The sequence below is a fragment of the Lontra canadensis genome, unplaced genomic scaffold (assembly GCF_010015895.1).
Source record: "Lontra canadensis isolate GAN:19392208 unplaced genomic scaffold, GSC_riverotter_1.0 scaffold49, whole genome shotgun sequence".
Taxonomy (NCBI): domain Eukaryota; kingdom Metazoa; phylum Chordata; class Mammalia; order Carnivora; family Mustelidae; genus Lontra; species Lontra canadensis.
Window position 1 is genome coordinate 7,607,347 of NW_022631043.1, and position 26,526 is coordinate 7,633,872.

General features: G+C 39.6%; 1 protein-coding gene across 2 annotated transcripts in view; it reads left to right on the forward strand.

The window, feature by feature from the left end:
• Positions 1–26,526, forward strand: part of LRRC6 (leucine rich repeat containing 6) — a 72,717-nt gene that overhangs the window by 40,761 nt on the left and 5,430 nt on the right. Inside the window, exons 9-11 of one of the 2 annotated variants that reach the window (XM_032873513.1) lie at positions 1,673–1,742; positions 2,873–2,968; positions 24,243–24,328. In XM_032873513.1, coding sequence (XP_032729404.1) covers positions 1,673–1,742; positions 2,873–2,968; positions 24,243–24,328 — 252 coding nt within the window. The remainder of the gene's footprint in view (positions 1–1,672; positions 1,743–2,872; positions 2,969–24,242; positions 24,329–26,526) is intronic. The other variant, XM_032873514.1, reaches the window with a different exon arrangement.

Sequence of the window (26,526 nt, forward strand, 5' to 3'; positions counted from 1 at the left end):
TTTCTGTGTTTAGGCTGTATTTCCAGAGCTTAATGAATGTGTACCCCTTTCTCTTTGTAGCTCTCTTGGTTCCTTCATGTTCAGTCCTCACATGAAGACTTTCCCCATCCCCCATCATGTACTTTTTCAAGGAGTGGTGAGATTTCTCCTGTCTAGGTAGTAAAATCCTTCCCTTCCCATGATTCTGTCTGAACTAATGACACTAAAATTCCTTGTTAGCTTCATTGGCACATGGATGTATGAAAATTAAGTTCATTCATTCATTCATTCATTCATATACATTTCCTGTCTTTATCCAGCAAATATCTATGGAATACCTACTATGTACCAGGCATAGGGAGACTGTAACAGGCATGTTCTGAACACAGTCCCTGCTGTCCTAGAGGCTTATGGCCCTGTGGGGAGACAGACAATAAACAGGCAAGCATCTAATAAGTAATTTCAAAGAGAGAAGCATCCTGTACAGGAAGGGCCAGAGTTCAGGAGCGGAGACCAACAGTGTGTGCAGTCTGGTGGTCAGCAGTGTTGGGGATGGTCACTGAAGCTGGTGACATGAGCTGACATTTGAAGGGTGAAAAGCAGTGGTCTCTGCAGAGAACCAGCAGAAGATTATTTCAGGTGGAGGAAACCAGCACAGGCCAAGACCTTGGATGTAGGGGCAGATGAACACTTTAGGCAGCTCTACGCGTGGGCAAGAAGATGTGATCCATTAACAGAGTAGATACTCAACATGAGGTTTTAAGAAACCTTGCCTATGCTTTTTACTCTTATAGGAATTGTTATTAAATAAAATAGAACCATGCTATGTTCACCCCAACTCGGCACTAGGCACTCAGCCTGCTTCTTCACAGCAATCTTAGAGGACAGGCACTTCGCATCCTCTTTTCCAGATGAAGAACCTGGGCTTAGAGCAGTTGAGGAATGTGGTCCAAGGAGCAGAAGGGGGTACAGACCCTTCCTCACAGTCCGTGGGACTGAAGCCTGTGCCTGTAGCCCTGGTCTCATTCTACCTGCCTTAACGTGTGTGAGTTTTGAATCATCCCTGCGTTTGCTTATGTTTGCGATCAGTATTGTTAAATGTATAACTCTACAATGTCTGATTATTTGTCTAAACAAGCGAGATGCAGCCTGACTCTTTCACTCGTTCCTCAAGTCAAGGAGAACTGTCCCCCGATCCTGGGACCACAGCCACATGAAGGCTGTGTTTGTTCAGCAGGAGGGGGCTTCAAAGGGAGAAGCAGAGCTAGTCTTTCAGGCAGAACAGCTGCAGGGGAGGGAGAACAGCTCAGGAAGCAGGAGCGGCTGGTTGCAGGCCCCAAGCGTTGTGGATTCAGCGTTCCTGGCTATTCATGTCAGGCGTAGGGGCTTAAAATAAAATATTCATGAAAGAACATGGCAAGCTGTTTTTTGCAAACCTCTGGTGTTTCAGGCCGCAGATATTTTTAGGTTAGGGGCAATCAATGCCAAGAGTACTTGTGGGTCTAAAAATGAAATTGCTGATATATTGAATTTCCTTTGGTTTAGGGATTAATGTAAGACTTAAGACCTGTTGAGCAGGGAAATTGGAAGCTTATTTTATTTAAAATGATCCCGGAAATGGTAGTTTTTATTTGCACTTCTTTTAACTTAATGTTTTTGAAAATGGTAAGATTTGGTATATTTCGTGTTGCAGGTACATGGACACCTCTTTAATCGATGTTGACGTACAGCCAACTTATGTCCGGGTCATGGTCAAAGGAAAGGTGAGCGTGATGCGGTGGACTGTAAGTTTCAAAAGCCAAGCCTCAAACTAAGCTAGGTTGCCTTGAAAATTGTTAACATAATATGAAAAGAGAAGAAAAGAAGCCCAATCAGAGAGCTGTTTTTTACACATAATTTTACACAGTGGGAATGGTATACAGCAAGATTTGTTGTTGACTAACCACTGTGTAGCTCCATAAAATTAACATTTTTAATTTGTATCTATTGTGTTAGTACTTCTTTCAGAGCTGATAAGGTGGTTATATGTGTGATAGCCTGTGCTTGAACTTAGATTCAAATCATATACCCAATTTAAATTGTGAGTGATTTCATTTATCCAACTGTAATTTTATTATTTTTGAAATAGTATTTTTTTTTAAGAGAGAGAAAACAAGCAGAGGGGAGGTGCAGAGGGAGAGAGAGAGAGAGAATCTTAAGCAGGCTCCACACCCAGCATGGAACCCAATGTGGGGCTCAATCTCATGACCCTGAGATCATGACCTGAGCCAAAATCAAGACTAGGACGCTTAACTGACTGAGCCACCCCAATGCCCTGAAATAGTATTTTTTGCTGATTATGAGCATTCAGAGGAGTCATATGAAGGCTTTAAAGTAGAAATATGTTGATGGTTTATGACAAGAAGTTTTATCTATAAATTCTTCACTATTAGCCATGTTAACATAAATGGACCAGTGACTGTTTCACTGTGATTGATGACTGTTCTTTGGACCATTTATTAAAATAGGTTAAATAGTTCATGCATATCAAGCATCACCCAGACATTATTTTTTTTTTCTACTAAGTCTAAGCGTGTTTTTTTAAAAATGGAATGGAGAGGGGCACCTGGGTGGCTCAGTGGGTTAAAGCCTCTGCCTTTGGCTCAGGTCATGATCCTGGCGTCCTGGGATCGAGCCCCGCATCGGGCTCTCTGCTCAGCAGGGAGCCTGCTTCCTCCCCTCTCTCTGTCTGCCTCTCTGCCTACTTATGATCTCTGTCTGTCAAATAAATAAATAAATAATCTTTTTAAAAAATGGAATGGAGAATCTTGAACTGGTACTGAAAATACCTTTCGAAGTAACCCTCTCATGTAATATGCCCTCCCTCTCCGGGACACTTCCTGTTTATTTTCAGCCATTCCAGCTTGTCCTTCCTGCAGAAGTCAAGCCTGACAGCAGTACCGCCAGACGATCTCAGACAACAGGGCATTTGGTGATCTGCATGCCCAAGGTAGGCAAGGTCACTTGGATCAATTCAGGTCTGGAGATATTGGTTCCTGAAGGAACTTGGCCTGTCAGGGCTAATAAGACTTCTTTTGGTTGAAACAAACAGAAAATCTACTCACCTCGGCATAGGCAGGAGAACCAGGACTTGTGTGAACAGAGAGCTGAGACTAGGACGCAGGTGGGACCTTCGGGGGCTCATCCTGCCATCACTCCACCAGTGGTTCTTGCCTCTGGAGCCAGAGTGTTGTGGGGAGTTGGGGTGTGTAAGTCCCATTGTTCTTCCAAGGGGGGCAGGCACCACCAGCACACCTATTACACAGGGATCAGTACTTTTAACCATAAAGAAGTGTTTCATCTCTTATAACAGACATAAGAAGGCAGGGGAGGATAAGGGCCTTTCCAATATGTTAGCTGGCTTCCTTCCTGAGAGGAGCATGAGTAGCCACTAGGGTGGCATGCTTACTCGTTCTCACCTTGCATGAAGACAGACAATCAGAGAGTCAGGGAAAGAGAGCGAGAAGCTTTCCCATCACTATGGAATGGAAGTTCCTCTGGACTAAGTAGTCAATTTAGCTGACACACCCAATTAAGTCTTGATTAGCTTAACCTCAGGCAATGAAACCAATATCTGGCCAAAGGGATGGTAGTACTTTGTTTGGTTTCTATTATTTTATATTTGGTTACTGTTCTCTCGTTCCATGACCCAGGGTGGGGTCAGCTTTGCTCCAGCACTCAGGTTTCAAAGGGGAAGAGTAGAGAAGCAGTCAAATGAGGCTCTGCTCTTGCAGGAGAACAGGAGAACAGGGGCAGGGTGTCTGCCACTGAGAATAAACTCGATTAACCAATAAGTTTCTATAATGATTTATTAATTCTTCCTTTTCCCATAGCCAGATTTGTAACAGATTGATTATGGGTAATCAATAATGCATTTTTAGTCCAAGTCAATAAAACAGCAAGTACAATTTGCTGTCAGGCAGTAAAATAACAAACACAATGGTCAGAATCACATTGTCCTTGGTGACTACAGTGAATTAAGGAAGTGGTTGCATGCTAATTAGAATAGCCTATAGGGGAGTAGAAGAAATAACTTAATTACCCCAGTGCTTTGATAGACACATTTGTATGACACCATGATCAGTAATCTCTCTTGTTTTTTTGAAACTTCTATTCTAACTAAAACACCAAAGATTAAATGATAGCTGTTATTTCCTAAAAGAAAAATCAAGATCTATGATTTATGCGCCTTCTGCAGGGTGCCAGGCGATTGATGAGAAAGCCTCCTCTGTCCCTGCTCATGAATCTTTTAAATACAAACAGCCTTCTGTTTCCATTATCCTTTTTGTTTTTGTATCTTTCTAAATTTGTCATGTTAAATACACGTAAAAAGTATAAAAAATAGCTCATTAAAGAAAAAATTCTGGAAGTGTGTGGTTGAAAATGAGATCATTTACATAGAAGAACTCAGAATGGTTCTATTTTTTTTCTCAGTAATAAACTATGAATAACATTTTCCCTTAGAGGTACATATTTTTAAGGTTTTAGACTACTATGCTAAAGTAACATTGATGTTATCTCTGTCATTTCATTTAAATTATTAATTATTAAATTATTTCCTTTTGTCATTCCTTTATATATTGCTATCATTATCACATTTATTTTTAAGATTTTATTTATTTGTCAGAGAGTGAGAGAGCACAAGCTGGGGGAGCAGCAGGCAGAGGGAGAAGCAGGTTTCCCGATGAGCAGGGAACCTGATGTGGAATTTGATCCCAGGACCCTGGGATTATGATCTGAGCTGAAGGCTGGTGCTTAACCACTGAACCACCCGGGCATCCCATCATTATCACTTTTAAAAGGTAGATAGGGGAACCCTCTTGGGTTTCTCCACATCCTTGCCAATACCTGTTGTTTCCTTGCTGTTGACTTTAATCATCCTGTCAGGTGTGAGGTGATATCTCATTGTAGTTTTGATTTGCATTTCCCTGAATATAAGTGATGTTGAGCATCTTTTCATGTGTCTGTTGGCCATCTGGATGTCCTCTTTAGAGAAATGCCTGTTCTTGTCTTCTGCCCATTTTTTAATTGGAGTGTTTGTTTTAGGCATGTTGAGTTTTACAAGTTTTATTTATACGTATATGTACATACATATTGGATACTAACCCTTTATCGGATATGTCATTTGCAAATATTTTCTCCCATTCTGTAGGTTGCCTTTGAGTTTTGTTGATGGTTTCCTTTGTAGTGCAGAAGCTTTTTATTTTGATGAAGTCCCAATAGTTTATTTTTGCTGTTGTTTCCCTTGCCTCCAGGAGATATGTCTAGTAAGAATTTGCTATGGCCAATGTCAGAGGTTACTGCCTATGTTCTTCTTTGGGATTTTAGCTATTGAATCACTAAATTGCACATCTGAAACTCAAAGATAGTGAAAACAGCCTTTGGAGAATAATTTCTTGTCCCAAATTAGTTGGTTTTCATTTATGAATTAGATATTTGCAAGGACTATAAAGTTCAAAGAACAAAAACTTTCTCTTAAAAATCATCGAAAGTTAAAAAGCCAAAACTCTAATTTTATTTATGCTTATTATTAAAAGTATGTGTCACTGAAAATTAACATCTCCTAAAGACAGAAACTTTTGAAGTGCTGAAGTTCATACCACTGAGCTATTTATATGTCCAGGCTTCTTTCTCACTTACTGTAGAATTGTGGAGTCTGGCCTGCATTATATAATTATTGAGGCAGCATCTTGGAATTTTAAAGCATTTTGTAAAAATCAGGTAAACACTTCAGTACAATTTTGATTCGTTCATAGAATAGAATTGCTAATACTTAACATATTAATAACCCAGTACTTCCAGAAATCTCTACTGTGACCCCTTCAGTAGTTTTTAATATTCAGATATTCTAAATGAATGAAAAGATCAGATTTGATATTTAGTTGCCCCATTTTGTGATAATGTTTGTAAAGAACACTGCAAAGAGCTGACCTGTTTGTGTCTGTGCTGTGATGATTCTGGTGTGTTTATTTGGAAGTTTAAGAATGAGCTTTGTATACATTTTCCAAGGACATAACATTTAGAATTGAATCTACAAAGTGCTAAGATATTTCTTATTACACGCCTCCTTCAGCATTTTGTCATAGATGTCAAACTGATGTGTTTTTTTCTCCTTTCTTACTCCTAAATGAGGCTGGATCCATGCAGACCCAGTGTTTTTAGCCAAGTTTCACCAAATCTGCCCCCTACCACAGGGGTCACGGTGACATTTTCTGCTACTGACATGCCAGAGGGTTCTCTCAGCTCAGCTCTGCATTTCCAAGAGGCTTTCCCCTCATGCTATCTACGATGCCAGATGCTTTCTAGCATCTGCCACTGAGTCCATATCCTGTGGATTGATGTGATTAATACACAAATATCACAATCCCTAGCACACTGCTAGAATTCCTCTGGCTCCACCCATCATCTCATGCTCTAACTTGTGGGTACTGTGTCTCCCAGAATGCCATCCCCAACTCTACCTCCTCCACCATGACTTCAAAGGTTGATGTCTCAGCCAGCACTAATGAGTGGGATAGTGGATGAGAACACAGTCTGGCTCTCTCAGAAGGGTAGCATCAGGCAGTAAATAGAAGATCAACTGCCCAGGTAACAGTGGAGTAGGGAACATTCTGTTTCATCGGGTTTTTCTCAGTCCTGTTCCACTGTCTGGTGGCATTTCTTTTTATTCACTAAACTAAATAAACACTGTTTTATTCACTAGTCTTAGCTCTGGGGAGTGGGTGGTGGAGAGAATCTTAATTCCAGTGTGTGTGGCCTCTTATCACATTAGATGTATCCAGTCAAGAAGCATGGCCCCTGGGTGTCATCTATCAACCAGGAACTCACTTGTTTTTGGAGAAGAGTTAATAATTCCTTTTTCAACAGCAGCCAGAATGATCATTTTATAATCTATGTAAGTCAGACCAAGTAACATTTCCCATTTCATTCAGAAGTGAAGGCAAAATGTCCTGATAACCTCCCCCTGCCATTATCCTTCTGACATCATCTTCTTCCACTTCACCTTCCGGTCATTCCAGCCACCTTGGCTTCCTCACTATTTTACAAATATGGCAAGCCTCCTTCTACCCCAGGTCCTTTGTACTTGTTGTCCCCTCTGTTGGAATGCCATTTCCCCAGATAACCCTCATGGTTTGCTTTCTCAACTTTTCCATGTTTCTTTTCAAGTGTCATCTTATCAATGGAGTCTTTTCTGATTCCCATATTTAGAAAGCATCTCCTCCTCTACCCCAGCATTCTCTATCCCTGGTGCTACTGGATTTTTCTTCATAGAATGTATCACGACCTGTAACAGCCTATATATTTTTCTATTTCTTTGTCTGTTTCCCACAACAAGAATCTAAATTTCATGAGGACAGGAGTTTTTGTCTGTTCTTGTCTGTACTCCATCACTGGCACCTAGAGTAGAACCTGGCAAAGAGAAGGAGTTCAGTAAGTTTTTGTTTAATGAGTGAATACCTTGAAAGCATCTTTAAAATCCATTTTAGCATTTGGAACATGAATCTCCTCCCTGATTATTCTCTCCCCCAGCCATTTCCTCATTACTTTTCCATGCATATTATTCCAGGTTAACTTTAAAATAATTTCAAGGTGCTTGGGCGGCTCAGTTCGTTGAGCGTCCAGCTTTTGATTTCATCTTCGGTCATGATCTCAGGGTCATGGGATCAGGCCCTGCACTCAGCAGGGAGTCTGCTGGAGAGTCTCTCTTTCCCTCTCCCTCTGTTCCTCCCCTGATTGCACATGCTTGCTTTCTCTGTCTTTCTAAAATAAATAAATAAAATCTTAAAAAAATAAAAATTTTATCTAATTCTGCTTCCAAAAATGCTGTTGGGATTTTTGTTGTCATTGAAATTTAGAAGCAGGGTGAGTGATTAAGAGAAGGGGCTCTGGAGCCAGAGAACCCAGGTTAAACCCTGGTACTTCTACTCAAGAGTTGTATTAATTATTATTATTAATCCTTCTGTGCCTCAGACAGCCTGTCCATAAAATGATATTAGTAATAATACATACCACAAAAGGTTATTTTGAGGATTATCTAAATCAACATATAATCTTTACATATGTTTGAAGAGCTTGGAACATATAACACACACTGCATTCCTGTTTACTGTTAATTCATGTTATTCATTGTTATTGGTGACTGATGTTACATTAAGTCAACATTTTTATTATTGAGATTTCATTGAATTTATAGATTGTTATGGGAATGAATTCATGTATTTACATAATCAAAACTATATTTTTCCAATAATGTATGTTTTTCCACTTACTATTCTTACTTTATGTCCCTCAGAAGTTTGTGTTTGTGTTTTTGTTTTTGGTAGTTTTCTCTCCAGAACTGCTACATATTTTCTGAGGTTTATTTTTAGGTACCATACATTTTGTTCTCATCCTATTTTAGTGGAATTATTCCCCATCACATTTTCTATGGGTGTATGCTTGGTTTTCAATATGTCTTCTTAAATGTGTGGTCAGACTAAGTTATACATACATAAACAATCTTACCACCACAATCAGCCTGGGAATATTTGGCATATGATCTCATTACAGTCCAGCTTAACAAGATTTAACTGAAATTTTGTATTCACTGAGAAGCTTGCTTCAAGTCATTAAATTAAACTCCCATCTAGACTCTCGATTGACAAGTTACAGGAGCACTCCAAGAATACGCTTCATGATTTCCTTTGGGGGTTTTTTCAGAATAATTAACTGAGATTAAGGAAGTTGCTATCTGAACTGAACAGCAAATTATATTTACAGCTTCAGTTGGTGAACATCTTCCTTGATTCCGGTGTATTGAGCCCTGGAGGTGAAGGCCTCATATTAAGGTCAATAATACAGACCACAATCCTAAAAAACAGCCTCAGACTCCCTTCTCCTTATTAGTTGGACACATATTTCTCAGTATTTTCTCTCTACCCAAATGTACTTATGATATACCCAATATAAACTCACTTTTATTCTCTGATTATTAAGTTCAAGCGGGTCTGCAGTGAGGGCGCTATGCTCATCTTGCTAGGTTTTCCTGTTCCATCCATTCTTCTACTTTTTCAGAACATTATTTCTTATCCTCAGCTCATTTCTCAAACTTCCAACATGGAAAAAACAGGAGCAAGAAAAGATCATTTCCACACACTCCAACCATCACATCTTCCCTTCCTTGGTCTCCTCAGCCTTACTGATTCATGAACGAACTGTCTGTGGTCTATCCCCATTCTCCAAGTATGTGTGGGGTCCCATTTCCACTGGCTCTTGAAAGACCTTCTGTTTTTCTCTTTGACGATTTTCCCTTCTTTCTACTTGTTCGTTGAATTTCCCCTTTCTGCATCTTATGTTAGAAAATACACAGTGAAAAAAAGACATTCAGTCTCTTCAATAAATGGTGCTGGTAAAATTGGACAGCTATGTATAGAAGAATGAAACTCAACCATTCTCTTACACCATACACAAAGATAAACTCGAAATGGATTAAAAAACCTCAATGTGAGGCAGAAATCTATCAAAATCCTAGAGGAGAACATAGGCAGTAACCTCTTCAACATTGGCCACAGCAACTTCTTTCAAGACATGTCTCCAAAGGCAAAGGAAACAAAAGCAAAAATGAACTTTTGGGACTTCATCAAGTTAAAAAGCTTCTGCACAGCAAAGGAAACAGTCAACAAGACAAAGAGGCAACCCACGGAATGGGAGAAGATATTTGCAAATGACACTACAGACAAAGGGCTGATATCCAAGATCTATAAAGAACTCCTCAAACTCAACACTCAAAAAACTCAAAAAATGGGCAGAAGACATGAACAGACACTTCTCCAAAGAAGACACACAAATGGCTAACAGACACATGAAAAAAATGTTCATCATCACTAGCCATCAGGGAGATTTAAATCAAAACCACATTGAGATACCACCTTACATCAGTTAGAATGCCAAAATTAACAGGACAGGAAACAACAAGTTTTGGAGAGGATGTGTAGAGAGGGGAACCCTCTTACACTACTGGGAGGAATGCAAATTGGTGTAGCCACTTTGGAAAACAGTGTGGAAATTCCTTTAGAAATTAAAAATAGAGCTACCCTATGACCCTGCAATTGCACTATTAGGTATTTACCCCAAAGATACAGATGCAGTGAAAAGAAGGGCCATATGTACCCCAAGTTCATAGTAGCAATGGCCACAATTGCCGAACTGTGGAAAGAGCCAAGATACCCTTCAACAGAAGAATGGATAAAGAAGATATGGTCCATATATACAATGGAATATTATACAGCCATCAGAAAGGATGAATACCCAACTTTTGTATCAACATGGATGACTGGAGGAGATAATGCTGAGTGAAATAAGTCAAGCTGAGAGAGTCAATTATCATATGGTTTCACTTACTTGTGGAGCATAAGGAATAACATGGAGGACATTAAGAGAAGAAAGGAAAAGTGAATTGGGGGAAATGGGAGAGGGAGATGAACCATGAGAGACTGTGGACTCTGAGAAACAAACTGAGGGTTTTGGAAGGAAGGCGGGTAGAGGGGTGAGTGAGCCTGTTGGTGGGTATTAAGAAGGGCTCATATTGCATGGAGCACTGGGTGTGATACGTAAATAATGAATCTTGGAACACTGAAAAATTAAATTAAATTTAAAAAAAAGAAAACATGCTAATACATCTTCCTTCTTTAAAACAAAACAAAACAAAACAAAAAAGAAAAACATCTCCCTCTAGTTAGTGCCCTCATCTGCTTTACAGCAAGACTCATGTAACAGACATATATTTGTAGCTTTAATTCTTTCCTCATAATGTCTAATACCAGCTCCAACTAGGCATTCATCCCTCCTACTGCCCTTCCATGGAAACATCTCTTTGAGATCTCTAGTCACCTCCATGTTACTAAACCCCTTCTCTTCACTATGTATACTCATTTCCTATGTTAATTTCATCTCAGCTTATGATTTTAAGTGACATCTAGAGCTACAGCATCTGCTGATTGCCAACATGGTAATTGGGAACAATAATGACGCTGAGCAAAATTTAGGAAAATGGACTACCTATTTTAAACATATTAATGGTATAATACCAATATGATAATGTATGGTTACTATCCACTGATCCAAAAGTGGATATGGCCACACAGGGTTGAGAAGAAAAAAGTCCAAGTCCATTCATAGGGAGTCCAGTAAACCACACCCACTTAGATTATGACTCTGAAGGACTGTAACCTAGGAGTAAGGTGTGTAAGAAGGCAGCTAATCCTTAGAAGATCTAGCAGTCTGTTCATCATTGGGTCATTGAAATGGCTCTAGAACTGAGCCTTGAACTTAAGTGAAGGTAGTCCCAGATGAGTACCATGCCATATATATATCCACACACATATATATATATATGTGTGTGTGTGTGTGTGTGTGTATCTATCTATCTAGTTAGTATCAAGCACCCAGTCAAAGATAAGTAAGGCACATACAGAGACCTGAATGGGATCCAGTAGAAACACCACCAGTGTTTTTGGAATCTGGTTATGCCAGATTGCTGTTTTTCCTCCTTTAGGGGAACCTTATGATTGCCACAGTTATTGTAGATATTAAATTGTGAGACACAAATTATAAAACATTGTTTTGGTATGAGATCTCCCAGAAGTGGAACCTAATATAGGGATGTCAGTACAGCAGTTTTCTTGGGTGGTAAGGGACTGTCGGTCAGGAAGTAGGGAAGGGAAGGTAGCCAATAGAGAGTGCTTTATCAAGCTAGTGACCCCAGTGGGAAAGCTCTAGAAGATACTGCAAATAACTCTGCCTAAGGGGGGAATGATCTAGGATAGCACTACACTAACCCTGAGATCCTTTTGTTGATGGCTATGCCCTGTAATGGGAGTGGGAGGAAAGGGGTGATATAAATCCCCAGCACTCTGAACTACTGCTGGCAAGAATAACCGTGACTCTTTCATGTCAGTGGAGGATATTTCCCACTGAGACTATCTCTAGCAAGATTGTAAAAGGATATTTTCTTTTCTTTTGAAACATCATTATCATCCTTGATGTTTGTCCTAACTTAATAAAATATCATTTTCAATTTTAGGCTGTTGTGTGAAGATGATCATCCATGGGGAGCTGTCAGATAAGATTGCATTAACAAGTATAAAAGAATCTTGGAGGAACCATTTGATAGTTAGATTTATTCTACTTTTATTTCAAAGCCATGTAACTGTCTTGTGCAACTGTCATATTGATTTTACATATAAATGTCAGTAATTGCACCTTCTAAAATTTTCCTCAGATTACTTGGGTATCTTTGGAATCAAAGCCAGTATTCTTATCCTTCTTATTTTTCTGATCATTTTTTCCAAAATTTAATTTCTTTTTTTTTTAATTTTTGGCCAGGTAGTATTTGAGGAAGAATGTAGTTCTATCTCTATGATAGTTCAAAAATGTTTAACTTATACAGTTATTTCATCTCTTCAAAGGTTTTTAAATAGTATGCTTCTGGTAATTTATGTATTTTTTAATATTGTAGATTAATCATCTTTCTTTAAGTAGAAAAAAATATCTTGTTTTCTTTCAAGAAATCTTTTTTATTAGACTCAGTGAATTACATGCTTCTCTTAGTAAAGTCAATAGAGCATGGTAGAGAAATAATGAAGTTATTAAAATATCAACAATGAATTTGGACATATATAAACTTCCTCTAATGCTAGAGGAAAATTAAAAATTATATTGATTCTGAAGTTTATATTAATCTTTTTTGGGAGACTGAACCTCACATTTTTAAATGTTCAATACTAGAATTGTGGCTAACTAATAATTATAAACACCAGGAATATGTAAGAAGGTGGAAAATTTGCAGGTGATCAATTCTTCTGTAGTTGATGTAGGAGTGGTAGAGGGTAAGTGGAGGGCTGGGCCTCATTGCTGAGTACTTCTCCCTCAGTAACTGGACTCAACTCCCCCTCCCCTCCAGATCAGACAAGTGGTTCATGTCACCATGGGTTGGAATCTAATGGACTTAGGCAGTTCAGAGATTACTTATGAGGCATGGGTGAAGACATCACATGCATATACTTAAGCACAATGCTGGGAGAGAAAAGACATGTTACACCCATAAATAAATTATATCGAGGTTATTTGTATCAGATGGGGGAAGTATTTAGCGTCTATCTGTTGCCATACTTGGAAGTAAGGCACTAGAACTCTGAAAAATTTCTGCCAAATTATGAAAAACTTCAGACAATTACTGAATTATTAATCAATTAAAATATTTATTGAATTCATCAAAGATTTATTAAGCACTTAGTATGAATAAAGCACTGTGTGAATTATTATGGAAGAGACAAAAAATGAAGTGGGTCTCCTAAGGCCCTCTTTCTGTCTCCTCCCTGCTGAGTCTGACCTCCTCACACCCAGCTCTGCCCCCGCCCCAGTTTCTGAGTCTCCATGTCAAACAGGCTCAGGTTCTTCTTAACTAGCTTCTCTATCCTTCTGCTTAAATTTGAAATTCTGTGGCTCAGAGACTAGTGTCATAACTATGGGATCTGCTAAGGCTCCCCAAATGCCTTTTCCTCCAATTAAACCCAGCGCCAACAGGGCCCAGCACGCATGAAGCTTCAGCTCTCATAGAACTCCTGCCTCTTCCCCGTTCGTAGACATGAGACAGGAGCAGGCATCTCTAGGGGTCTTTTCTATTCGTTCTATTAGTGCTGCAGTCGCCATCCATCTATTGACCCATCAATCCATTCATTCAGACGTTCCATATATTTTAATGAGCACCTCATTAAAATATGTGTGTTCTCATAGGTTCTTAGAAATGCAAAGAGAAAGGAATATTTGCACCGCATTAGGTATCCAAGGGTATCTTCTTACAGAAATGGGATTGAGTCTGTTATGCCTCCTGTAATGTTGCTTGAACTGAAAACCTAAGGAGCCCTTCTCATTTCCCGGTCCTCGTTATCCCCGTTGCCCCCTCACCCATTAGGCCCCTGCTACCGAGATGCTGTCATCTTTCTCCAGTATTTCAGTAGTTTTATAGAAACAGTTGTCATTGTTTTAAATAAGGCTTTAAAATGGGTCAAAAATTTATTTTCCTTGGAAGAAGCAATGAAGATGATATAAAAAGAAAGCTGTATGATTTTTAAAACTTAGATTAAAACATGAAAATAGGGAAGTTGGGAGTGGGTAGAATAAGCATATGAACATTTCCACAGCCACCAAATATGTCTTGAACTTTTTTTGAGTATAGTTAACATATAATGTTACATTCATTTCCGGTGTACAACTTAGTGATTTGGCAAGTTTATACATTATGCTATGCTAACCACACGTATGGCTCCCATCTCTCCCGTTACATCACTACTACAATATCGCTGATGGTATTTCCTGTGCTGTGTCTTTTATTTTCTTGAATTATTCCATTCCATAACTGGAAGGTTATATCTCTCACTCTCCTTCACCCACTTTGCCCAAACCCTCACCCCCCTTTCCCCAGCAACCATAAGTTTGTTCTCTGTATTTGTAAGTCTGATTCTTCTTTGTTTGCTTATCCATGTGTTCTTTTCTAGATTCCATTGATGAGTGGAATCATATGGTATTTGTCTTTCTCAGTCCAACTTATTTCACTTAGCATAATATCCTCTAGGTCCATTTATGTTGTTTCAAATGGCAGGCTCTTATCCTTTTTCTGGCTGTGTAATATTCCACAATGTATACGAACCATGTTTTTCTTATCCATTTGTCTGTTGATGGACATTTATGTTGCTTCCATGTCTTGGGTACTTTTTGTTTTGTTTTAAGTAGGCTCCATGACCAGCATGTAGCCCAACACAAGGCTTGAACTCACAACCCTGAAATCAAGACCTGAGCTAAGATCAAGAGTTAGACATTTAACTCACTGAGCCGTCCAAGTGCCCCCATGCTTGGCTATTGTAAATAATGCTATAGTGAACATAGGGGTGCACATATATCTTCAAGTTAGTGTTTTCATTTTCCTTGGGTAAATACCCAATAGTGAAATTATAGGATCGTATGGCATTTCTATTTTTAATTTTTTGAGGAAACTCCATGCTGTTTTCCATGGTGGCTGTATTAATTTGCATTTCCACCAACAGTGCATGAAGGTTCCTTTTTCTCCACATCCTGGCCAACACTTGTTTTTTTGTCTTCTTGATTTTAACCATTCTAACAGGTGTGAGGTGATAGCTCACTGTAGTTTTGATTTGTATTTCCCTGATGATGAGTGATGTTGAGCATCTTTTCATGTGTCTGTTGGCCATCTGCATGTCTTCTTTGGAGAAGTGTCTATTCAGGTCCTTTGCCCATTTTTAAATTGAATTGTTTGTTTCTTTGGTGTTGAGTTGTATGAGTTCTTTATATATTTGAGGTATTAACCCCTTACTGCATATGCCATTTGGAGATACCTTCTTCCATTCAGTAGCTTGCCTTTTAGTTTTGTTGGTGGTTTCCATTGCTGTGTGAAAGCTTTTTATTTTGATGAAGTCTCAATAGTTTACTTCTGTTGTTGGTTTCCCTTGCCTCAGGAGACATCTAGAAAAATGTTGCCATAGCCAATGTCAGATAAATTACTGCCTGTGCTGTCTTCTAGGATGTTTATGTTTTAAGGTCTCACATTTAGGTCCAAAAGTACACTGTGTTCATGTTGAAATTTAATATAAATATTTTCAGGGAAAATTAGTAGAATTAAAATGTGTAAGTTACAAGGCATTACTGAAAATAAATGCAAACAAAAGTCAAAACAGTTAGGAATAGAGGAAGGAAACATAAAATCAGAAAATTTATAAGACAGTAACAGATATAAAATCCATTATGCTAGTTTACAAGAACACACCTGAAACTAAAAGACCCAAGATGTATGTAAAGAAAAGAATGGACACAGCTTTAGTAAGTGAATGTAAGCAAAATTTATCGACTACTTACGGCAAAATGATTATCAGACATGATAGAATTTAAAGCAAAGAAGCACAAAATGGAATAAGAATTCTATAGTAATAAAAATATTGCATAAAGTAAAGATCCAATTGCCTTATATTCATTAGACTGTATATTATTTAAGTGTATAAAGCACAAGGCCTTATAAACATAAGGACAAATAAACAGAATCAGCTCCACTAGAAGATTTATGACCAAATTCTGTCTTTGATAAATATGATCAACAAAAACGTGAGACCATTATTATTCGAATATACTTAAGATATCTTTAAAAGCTCATAATAGACAAAACCTATGAAAACCTCATTTTCATTTCCAAAAGAAAAAATTATAGAAATTACATTTAATTACCAGTCATTAAAAATAATATTAAGCATAAAATACAGGGTAAGCCAATAAATAAATTGAGAAATTCAAAATGCTGTCCTAAAATATTAGTAAACTTCAAAGGAAATAAAAAATAGGAAAGGAAAAATAAAAGGAAAATAAAAAATGTAAAACTTAGCAAATTGCATAGGCTTTAGAATCAAAGACATTTTATGTGAACCTGTCAAGTGACAAGCCAAACTGAATGCATAAATCAGCACGACTAATTTCAAATGGCCAAATAGACCCCTAATTTCTTTCTTCAGACTTGCTCCTCCCATAGTTGTTCCTGTCCTAGAAGATGGCACCAGCATATACTCAGTTGTCCAAGTCACAGATTGGAAGGCATCCTCGATTTTCCTCTGGCCGTCACACGTCCACCTGGTCAAAACTATACCCAAACATATCCTGGATTCTGTTACTCCCTTCTGTCTCCCCACCTCACCCTGGCTCATGCCCCTGTCATCTCCCTGCTGGACCACTACATACAGGCCTCTCCCTGTTTTCCCTCCTTCTGGTGCTTTTCATCTTTTGATTCCTTCCTCATACAAAAGCCCAAGTGACCTTTTTAAAACATGAATCAGATCATTTTATTCTTATGCTTAAAACCCACCAATGGCTGGCTTTCCCTATAAATGTGGCTTGTGTAAATGAATCTCATCCAGAAAAGCCTCAAAGCAGTGGGATCAGTAAGTCTGTTTTCAAAACTTGTCTGATCCTAAGAATCACCTGGAGAGAACTTATTAAAAAACTAGATTCCCAGGCCACTATCTGCAGATTCTAATTAGATGTTGTGGAAATGTGTGTTGTAACAAGTACCTGGAGGTGTGAGAAACATGGAGTAAATCAGTTAAGGGTCTAATAAAAAATCAGGAAATACTTAAGTACTGGAAAAGTATACAGGAGATTTATACAGCAGTGTACTTTATAGGAGTAAATCAGGAAATGTATTACATGGGTAACAGAAGATATAGGATGCCAAAGAAGGGAGAGTAAGACCACCCGGAAACATGGAACATCAGGTGGCTACCTCTACTCCCAGGACAGAGGAAGGAGGTGCTATTGGCGGAAACCATGCACCAGTGTCACCTGGAAGAAACCAGACCTATGGAGACCTCTTGGGAAGCCACAGAGTAGACTCTACCTCTGCTGAAGAAGTCATTCTTATAGACAGGGACTGTGGGAGAGGCACCTGGAGCCTCTTTCTTAGTCTGCCAGCTTCCCTTCTGTGCTTCCCCTGGGCTGCACTCAGCTGGAAGCCATATGACATGGGAAGCAGAGTGATGAACCCTGGAGGTCCATCTCCCTAAACTGTATAGAGCAGAGCAGAAACAGGACAAGTGCATACAACAGCAAACAGGCTCAGCACCTGTGTTGTGAGTTTGGATTCCATATCACATCCTCACGAAAATACCACAGAAGTCTCTCCTGAAGAGTGTGAAAGTCAATTATTAACGCTAAATTCTTTTAACAGCCAATCTCCATTTGAACTTTCCTATTCTCCCACGCAGGGGCAAATTGTGAGTAATGGATTGTGCTTCGTGCAAATGGATGCCTTCTAAGAGGATGTGTAAGTGCTCTGTGAGCCTGAATGCAGAGTCTAAAACCTCCTTCATGGGGGACAGCTGGAAGCTAGAGAAATGTACACACATCTGGAGTAGACAGGCAAACAGAAGCCCAGAAGAACAGATTAGTTAGACAATAATTTACATGGCAGTATTTTGACAATAATTGGATGACCAAGACACACGTTTACACCATTCCCAACAAAATCACATGTTAGAAGTACTTTCGGAATAAAGTTTGGGGTGAGGGAGGGAGAAATTTAACTGTAATATTTTAAAAAGTATATTTTTATCTCTTGATGAAAGAAACACTTTCAAAAACTACCACTCCCCTGGACTTAATCACTTTGCTAACATCACACACTTTGACTAATGAAAATAAAGAGTACATTAAGAATGTTGTTGTTTTGCTGAGTTGGGGGGGGAATGCAGAGATTTCCATCACCTCCTGTGCAAAGTTCAAGCACCTTAAAATAGTCTCCTGAAACCTGACCTCTGCCTGGTTCTTCACATTGTGTCCAGCTATTATCTGCCCAATATTCTGTGCTAGTTTATGTGGTCATTTACCTTCTTGTCTTTACTCAGGCTTTCTTTCTCTCCCTCTAGTGTTCTTCATTCCCACATAATCTCTCCATCTTCTGACAAATTCCTGCTTATTCTTTAAAATTCTTATCAAACTCACATCCTCCAGGAAGCCTTCCCCATGCCATCAGGATACATCCCTCCCTCCCCTGGGCTTCCATACTAGTATATCTATCAATTGCACTTTCTCCAGTGTGTTTTAATTGCTTATGTGTCTTTATCTAACCTGAGATGATCAGGGATAATTTTTCAATCTATCATTTCATGTCTACCACTTACTCCTATGTTTAGCACAGAGTAGATGCTCAGTAAATATTCCTTGAGAACATTTGATGGAGGTAATAGTTGAAACTATGGTACAAAGTGAAAATACAAGAAAAGAGAAATTTATTTCTGATTTTCCCAAAGACTATAAGAAGCCAGGGTAAATTCAAAAGAAAAAGTTAGAAGTTTGATTGTTTTATATTTTGTTCCTCGATAATTATTTCTAGTTAGATTACTTGTTCTTCATCCATGTGCTCTTCTAATTCATCAAGTCTTCATCTAGAGTGGAGTGACTGTTTGCTCATTCTTATTCAGCCTTGTATAAATAACAAGTTGAACCACGTGAAATAACTGTTTTGTAGGTCAAAAATAGTTAGGTATTTGTAATTTCTATGGTTCAACCTGAAGATAAGGATTGAGAGCTGGGTTTCTCTCTTTTGTGTCTGTTTATTGAATTTTACCCAGCACACCCGGTCTGGATTTCATCATCTTAGTGATGAAACTTTCTAGAGTTGGGAAAGCAATGCTATGCATTTTGTTAAAGTAGAGGTACATGGAAAAAAACCCAATCATGGAATATTCCTCAGCCACGAAAAAGAATGAAATCTGGCCATTTGCAATGATATGGATGGAACTAGAGGGTGTGATGCTAAGCCAAATCAGCCAGTCAGAGAAAGACAGATACGATATGATTTCACTCATATGTGGAATTTAAGAAATAACACAGATGAACTTGCGGGGGGGAAGAGAGGCAAATGGTAGAACAGACTCTTACTCTAAAGAACAAACTGAGGGTTGCTGGAGGGAGGGGGTGGATGGGCTAGAGGGAGGAAGAGCATTAAGGAAGACACTTGTTGGGATGAATTCTGGGTGTTGTGTGTAAGTGATGAATCACTAAATCCTACTCCTGAAACTAATATTATACTGACTGGAATTTAAATAAAAACTTGAAACAAAAAATAAACTATGCTAAAAAAAAAAGAACAGGATGTGAGGGTGATCTGACTAGGACATCTGTCACCCCATTTATTGCCAGGGTTGATTGGGTGGCCAGGCAAGTGTTCCCTTCCTCCCTCACAGCCCCCTGTGCATCACTCCCAAAGCTGCAGGCTCAGTGGAAGAGAATGATTCTCCCTGATAGAAGAGAAGGTATAGGAATAGCTGTGCTCCCCTGCTGGGTCTTCCAAACAAGCTCTCAAGGTCCATTTGTAGGAGAACATAGGCTAGTCATGTTTCCAAGACTCCAGACACATCCACATGAGGTGCTGCATGTGGCAGCTTGCCTTTCTTTAATGAATGAAATGAAATGAAATGAAATGAAATAAAAATAGTAGAGGGAGATTGCCTCAGTGCTGGTTGCTGCCCCAGGAAGTTGTGAGACTCCATCCCAGTGTAGGATTTCAGCAAAAGCTGGAAAGTCATCTGCCAGGAAAACCTTAGAAAGGACATTTGCCTTCTATAGAAAAGGGGACTTGGTTACTACCTCCATGTTCACTCTCAACTTTCAACTGCATGAAATTGCATGACTTTATGAGAATTAAAGTAATATCACATCATTAAAATGTTAATTTGTACTTCTGTGCCTGTCCCACAATTGAATTTTCAGGAAGCTGATTACATTTCTTTCTATGGATTCAGGAAACCATTATTCCTCATGATCTAATTTATTGAATATATTTTGGCCTTTACAGCTTGTCCATCAGTCATCCCTAAACACACTTAGTACAAATGATTAAAATGTTTAGTGTTGATGAACATCACTTCCTAGAGGAAGAGCAATGCAGGTACAGTAAGAAAACAACCAGCAGGTTTTCAGGACCTGAACCTGCGATCCTCTGCTGGGGAAGATCAGAAGTGTTTTACCTGCTGTTAATATAAGTATCGGTGTTAGGATGAATTTTCATGTTAATATGAATGTTGGGGGTCAATATTTTTCTTACTGATTTCTTAGTTCCTCCTAACTTTTAAACTTAAAAGAATCTTTGGAACTAAATAAGCTGAAAATATCTTTTAAAAATAAGAAACACATTTAGATTCTGGTGCACAGCAAATTCTCTGTGAAGAAAAGTTCCAAATTTGTGATTCTATTTGCATTTCCATAAACACAGTGAATCTTTGTCTGAGCTTATTATGTGACAAATAACAGTGTTAGAAACGGGGTGTTTTAAGACTCTAATTATGCATATGCTCCCATTCTTGTTAGTGCATTTACAACGTGAAGCAATACAAAATTTGTACTTCTGGCTCAAGAGCTTTTTTCTTAAAACTGACAGTTTAATGATTTTTTTTAACTAACATTGGCCTCATTTAATGTAATTAAAATATTAAAAAATAAAAAAAAAAATTGCAAAGGTGCCACTGCTCCCTGGGAACAGATCTGAGATAGAGAGGAGTGTGCATGCAGCATGTTTCTGAGGGCATGCATTGGGACAGCCGCCTATGAGGGGGAGGGAAGAGCTGAGCCAGGAGCAGGATCAATTTGGGACCTAGGCTCCAAGTTCTCCCACTTTTCATAAGGGTGCCAGTTCCCTGGCATGTTGAGGAAGGGGTGGAGACTTCCAGAACTGTAAAGGCCACATAGTCAAGGACCAGAGATGAATTAGGAGTAACTGGTATGGATGGATGTCCTTCACCCTGAAGAAGAATTGGGCAGTCCACATATGCATTTGGGGCTTACAGTAACTGTGTTCCTCTCTCTCTGGCTTGGTCAGTTAAAATTACTGAAATTTAAATACAATTAAACCTTTAAGCTCAGGTGCTCTAACCACATTTCAAATGTTTGGGAACAACATGTTGGGCTGTACAAAACATTTCCATCATTGCAGAAAGTTCCAGTGGACATTGCTGCTCCACCCAATGGTGCAGCCACATCTCCCGAGGTCCTCCTGCCTCCCTATGACACTGCAGGAAGAAGGGGCCAGTTTCACTACCCTAACATCTATAACCTCTCCCTCTGCTCCCTTCAACTGGGCTTGTCTCTGTTTAGTGCCCTCAGTTGTGTTTTTTCCTTCATGTTTGATATTAATATGGCTTAATAAACCAGAACCAGGCTCAGTAGCTACTAAACTTTTCTGTGTCCTCAAGGATAGGCCAGGAAGGTGGGGGAAATATTTGTATTCATCACACTAGTTCAGTTAAAGAAAAAGAAGAAAACTCAGTTAAGTTTTCATATAAAAATAGTGTAAACACATACCTTACCAACATTAACGTCCGAAAATATAGCATCAGTCATTAGCCAACAAGAAATTAATGGAAGACAAAATTTTGACATTAATAGATTTTAAAACATAGCAAATAAACCATGTTAGAATCAATTTCCTCCAAAAACAAAACAAAACAAATAAAAACCAACAACAAAACCAAAAACGTGTTTGATGATAATAGAATCTGCTTCATTGGGCAAAACTTTCCATGAGTCACCTCCTGTAATTATTCAGTAAGTGTTGCATTGGTAGCTTTAGTTGCTGATTCTTCCACAGTATTCTTCTTTAAGTTTTTGTTCTGCAGAATACCTCTTTTAACAAACTCTTCCAGACTTGAAATGTAGTGTCCTTGGTCCCTGCAGTAGTCACTGCTCTTTCTTCCTAGGGTCTCAGCACAAGACTGGCCATGTGTGGTACTTACAGGTATTTTTTTCCAGACATATGTTCAGTAGACACACCAAAAGGGTGGGGTTCTACCAGATCTTTCCTTTCTGCATCACACAGAGGTCCTCCCTCATATGAGTTCTATGGGAAGGTAAAGGCAAACCTTTTGTATCCTCCTCTGTGTAAGGGAGCTGCACAAAAACACACCCACAGATGGACTGAATTGTTGTCAAATATGATAGATAGATACACAACTGTCTAAAACATTGGTTCTTATACCAAAACATAGAAGGGAGAGATCGTTCTCCCTCAAGCATTCACCTCCCCAAATTTGATTTTATTGTCCCCCGGGTTAGGATTCATTACTACATTTCTGCATTCACCATTCATTTCCTAAAACATTATGTTTCCATAAAACATTCATGTGAAAAACAATGGGATAGGCTTTCTGGGACTCTAACCAATGGGACAAGCAATCAAGAATTGCTAGTCAAATGGGAAACAGATTACCCCATCTAGTAATTGGATTAAGTGGCCAGCAGAGGTTTGGTAAAACATGGAGAATCTGCCTTAAGATTGACGCTACCTTAGGGCTCCTGATTCTCTTCCCAAACATTGATGGTGAGTCCAACATGCTTACCTGAGCCTGCAGATGAGAGTGGGGATGGTGACCAAACCCTCAGATTCCAAGCCTAGTCTGTTCCCTCATGGATCTGACCACTCCTGTGCACTAAGAAAAGTCTCAGGCGCAAAAGAGAAAGGACAGGAGATGTCCCTCACCTGCAGAGGAGTGACCCTGCACACCAACGAAATGTGGCCAGTAAGTTGAAGTGCTTTTTCCCTAAAGAAAAATGATTAGGATGGGAGGAGGAATGTACATATGCCAGACCTCTCCCTTCCCTGGAAAGAAAAGGCAGAGGCCCCCATCTTGGTTAGTGGACCAAAACAACACAAGTAGAGGAGTTTTAAAATTCCTTTTTTCCACCTACAAATAATCCTTCTCTCAGGAATACTGGAGGTAGGGGTAAAATAGAACACGTGAACTGCCTCATATTGGCAGGCATATGTCCAGCGTGGTGTCTGGGTCTAGTAAGTGGTCCCATGTTCTCTTCTGCCCCCACACTTTTGTACCTTTGAGCTTCCAAAAGGAAGGTGCTGGGTGTGAAGAATCCTTGCTGTATGTTTGTTAAATTAAATCAATCAGTTTTATTTGTTGAAAACCCAACATGCTTAGCACTAAGCTTATTTGGTTTAAAAGAAGTGGAAGAATTGGGGCGCCTGGGAGGCTCAGTGGGTTAAAGCCTCTGCCTTCGGCTCAGGTCATGATCCCAGGGTCCTGGGATCAAGCCCTGCATCGGGCTCTCTGCTCAGCAGGGAACCTGCTTCCCCCTCTCTCTCTGCCTGTCTCTCTGCCTACTTGTGATCTTTGTCTGTCAAATAAGTAAATAAAATCTTAAAAAAAAAGTGGAAGAATTACAGGATTTTTACAGAAGTTTTTATACCAAAAACGAGCATTCGAGCTCATACCTCATGGGGTCTGATGTGCCGGGAAGGTAGGGATTTGAGCTTCCAGCTCAGTGTGCTTCCTGCTGCAACATGTGCGTGGGAGCGGGGCAGCTCAGGGGCAGTGTCTCTGCCACATCTCTATCCTCACCCACCCTCCCAAGCCATGTCTGGCATGTTGCTGTCAGAAAATATTTGTTACATGAATTAATTCACTGTATTCCCCCTGCTTGTGGCTTTGTAGGAGCATTGTACACAGATTCAATTTGTGATACAACTTTCCTATGCCACATACAGGGGCTTAAATTAGACTCTTTAATGGAATATATAGCAAAAATTAAAATGTTTTAGCTTCTTAAAAATATATAGATAGTGTACATTTCTGAAGATATATCAGAGAGTAATGTATCACTTAGCACATGTTGTATTTTCATTTCAGGTAGACGGAGTAATCACAGGTTGGCGACAAACATCCAAATCAGAGAAAAGTACCTCAGACAGCAGCAGAGAGCGCCCAAACCAAAGGTACTACCTCCCCAGCTCTCTTAAGCTTTATTATAGTTCTCTTCATTTTCACTTGCTGTCTAGAATACACCTTCCCTAAAGATAGAGTTATTTAAAGTTTACAAACAATTCCTGCTGTGAATTTTAATGTTTATTCCCAAAATGTAGACTCTCAATTTATAGGGCTCTTGATCCCTAAAAAACAAATCTGTGTATGTTCAGGCCCCAATTACTTGTGAGGATGTCAAGAGTGGTGATGTCAGCACCAGTGACTGCTAATATTGACTGAGCACTCACCTTGTATCAGGCACTTCTGTGTGCTTCACCCATATTGACACACTCCATCCTCCCCAGTTTCATCCTCAGTTTCATCCTCAGTTTACAGATGGGGCAAATGAGGGAGAGAAGTTTAGGATGTCTGAAGGTCGGGTAGCCATGACATGTTGGGACAGCTCCGCTGAGTCCTGTTCATAATGCTGCTCACGCTGCCCATTCAATGGTCTACATGTATGTCACTTCATAGATCCTAAAATTCTCAGGGCTGCAAGGGCCAAAAGGCCCCATCATGTGCCCTCCTGTCAACCTCCTACTCACAGGTCATCTGTGAGCCTCTGCATCAGCCTCTTTCCCTTGGTTCCCTCCCTGATCTCCATACTCCCCAGTGGCAGGAAGCCTCTCCTCCGTTCCCACTGAACATTCTAGCTCTGCCACCTGAAGACCCTCAGAACAAAGCCCAGCTCCTGTGAGCAGTGACCTCTCTTAAAGTATTCTGGACAAAGCCCTCCTCATTTTAAGTTCTTCCTTAGAATGCATATCCCAGGCCTTTCGACTTTCCTTCTACTTGTCATGATTTTCAGACTCTTACCATCCAGATGGCGAAATCTATTTTGAACTCAGGCAAACTATCTTTGTGATACAAATGTATATGCTGAAATTATCATCACAAAAATACCTGAACAAGAGCTATATTTACGTCTTGCATAATACAAGCACTCAGGCATTCGTATATATTCTGAGTCAACTGTGGAAGTTTTGTGGACTTTCACACATGGGGTTTGTCTAAACAACAGGTGTGGAGCTGAATTCCTTCTGAAAGGTGGGTTGCTGTTTTTTTGTTTTTTGTTTTTTGTTTTTTATTTATTTGACAGACAGAGATCACAAATAGGCAGAGAGGCAGGCAGAGAGAGGAGGAAGCAGGCTCCCTGCCAAGCAGAGAGACTGATGTGGGGCTCGATCCCAGGACCCTGAGATCATGACCTGAGCTGAAGGCAGAGGCTTAACCCACTGAGCCACCCAGGCGCCCCTGGGTTGCTGGCTTTAACCTTGGAGACCCACTCTTGTATTTCCTAGTTCAGTGGCTTCCATTGTCAGATATGTGTGTAAGTTACAGAGGTTCAAGGGTATTATGCTATTATGAATATTATGCTATTATGAATAATATGAATATATGAATGTTATGCTATTATGAAGATGAATGGTCATAATTGATCTCCAGCAGCATCCACACATGTAAGGAGGGCGAATCCAGTTTGTGAGGAATTGCAGGAATGGGAAGCCAAGTCATGACCAACAGCATGGAGCTCGTTTTCAGACCCTGGGGAGATCACCATTATGGTGATTACTTCCTACATTACATTTGCAAAGTCTCTCTCTCTTTTTTTTTTTTTTTTCTGAGAAATAATCACTGTCTAGCTATGCATAACATATCTATGTGAAGGTTGTTCATGGCACTCCTTAATCACTGACAAACTTCACCATCCGTTTCACCTCACCCCCTGGATGGGCGATCCCATGAAACAAACAGCTGTCTATGGAGGCTGTATGTGGGAACAGGGTCAGGCAGCTGTGACTTTGAGGGAGAGGAGGAGGCAGACCCAGAGATACACCTCTCAAAGCCAGAGTGGCCCTTTCCTCTTGCTCTGCAGACAGAGTGACTGGAGGGGGAAGATCAGTGGAGTAAGGTTGTGTTCACGGAGACCAGAGGGCATCAGGTTTTGTGGGGAAGGTAACTGATTCTGTGAACTCTTATGGTCCCATGAGACTGTCTGATCAAGGGGGACACATAACTTACTCAGAATGGGTTTATTGAGTGTTGAGTGCCTAGTCTGTGCTATATGATACTCTCCATCACCTGTCTTTCATCTTCAAAATAACTACAGGAGAAATTGGGTTATTCCTAATGGGCTGAGGTTCAAAGAGATTTATTTGCCCAAGATCAC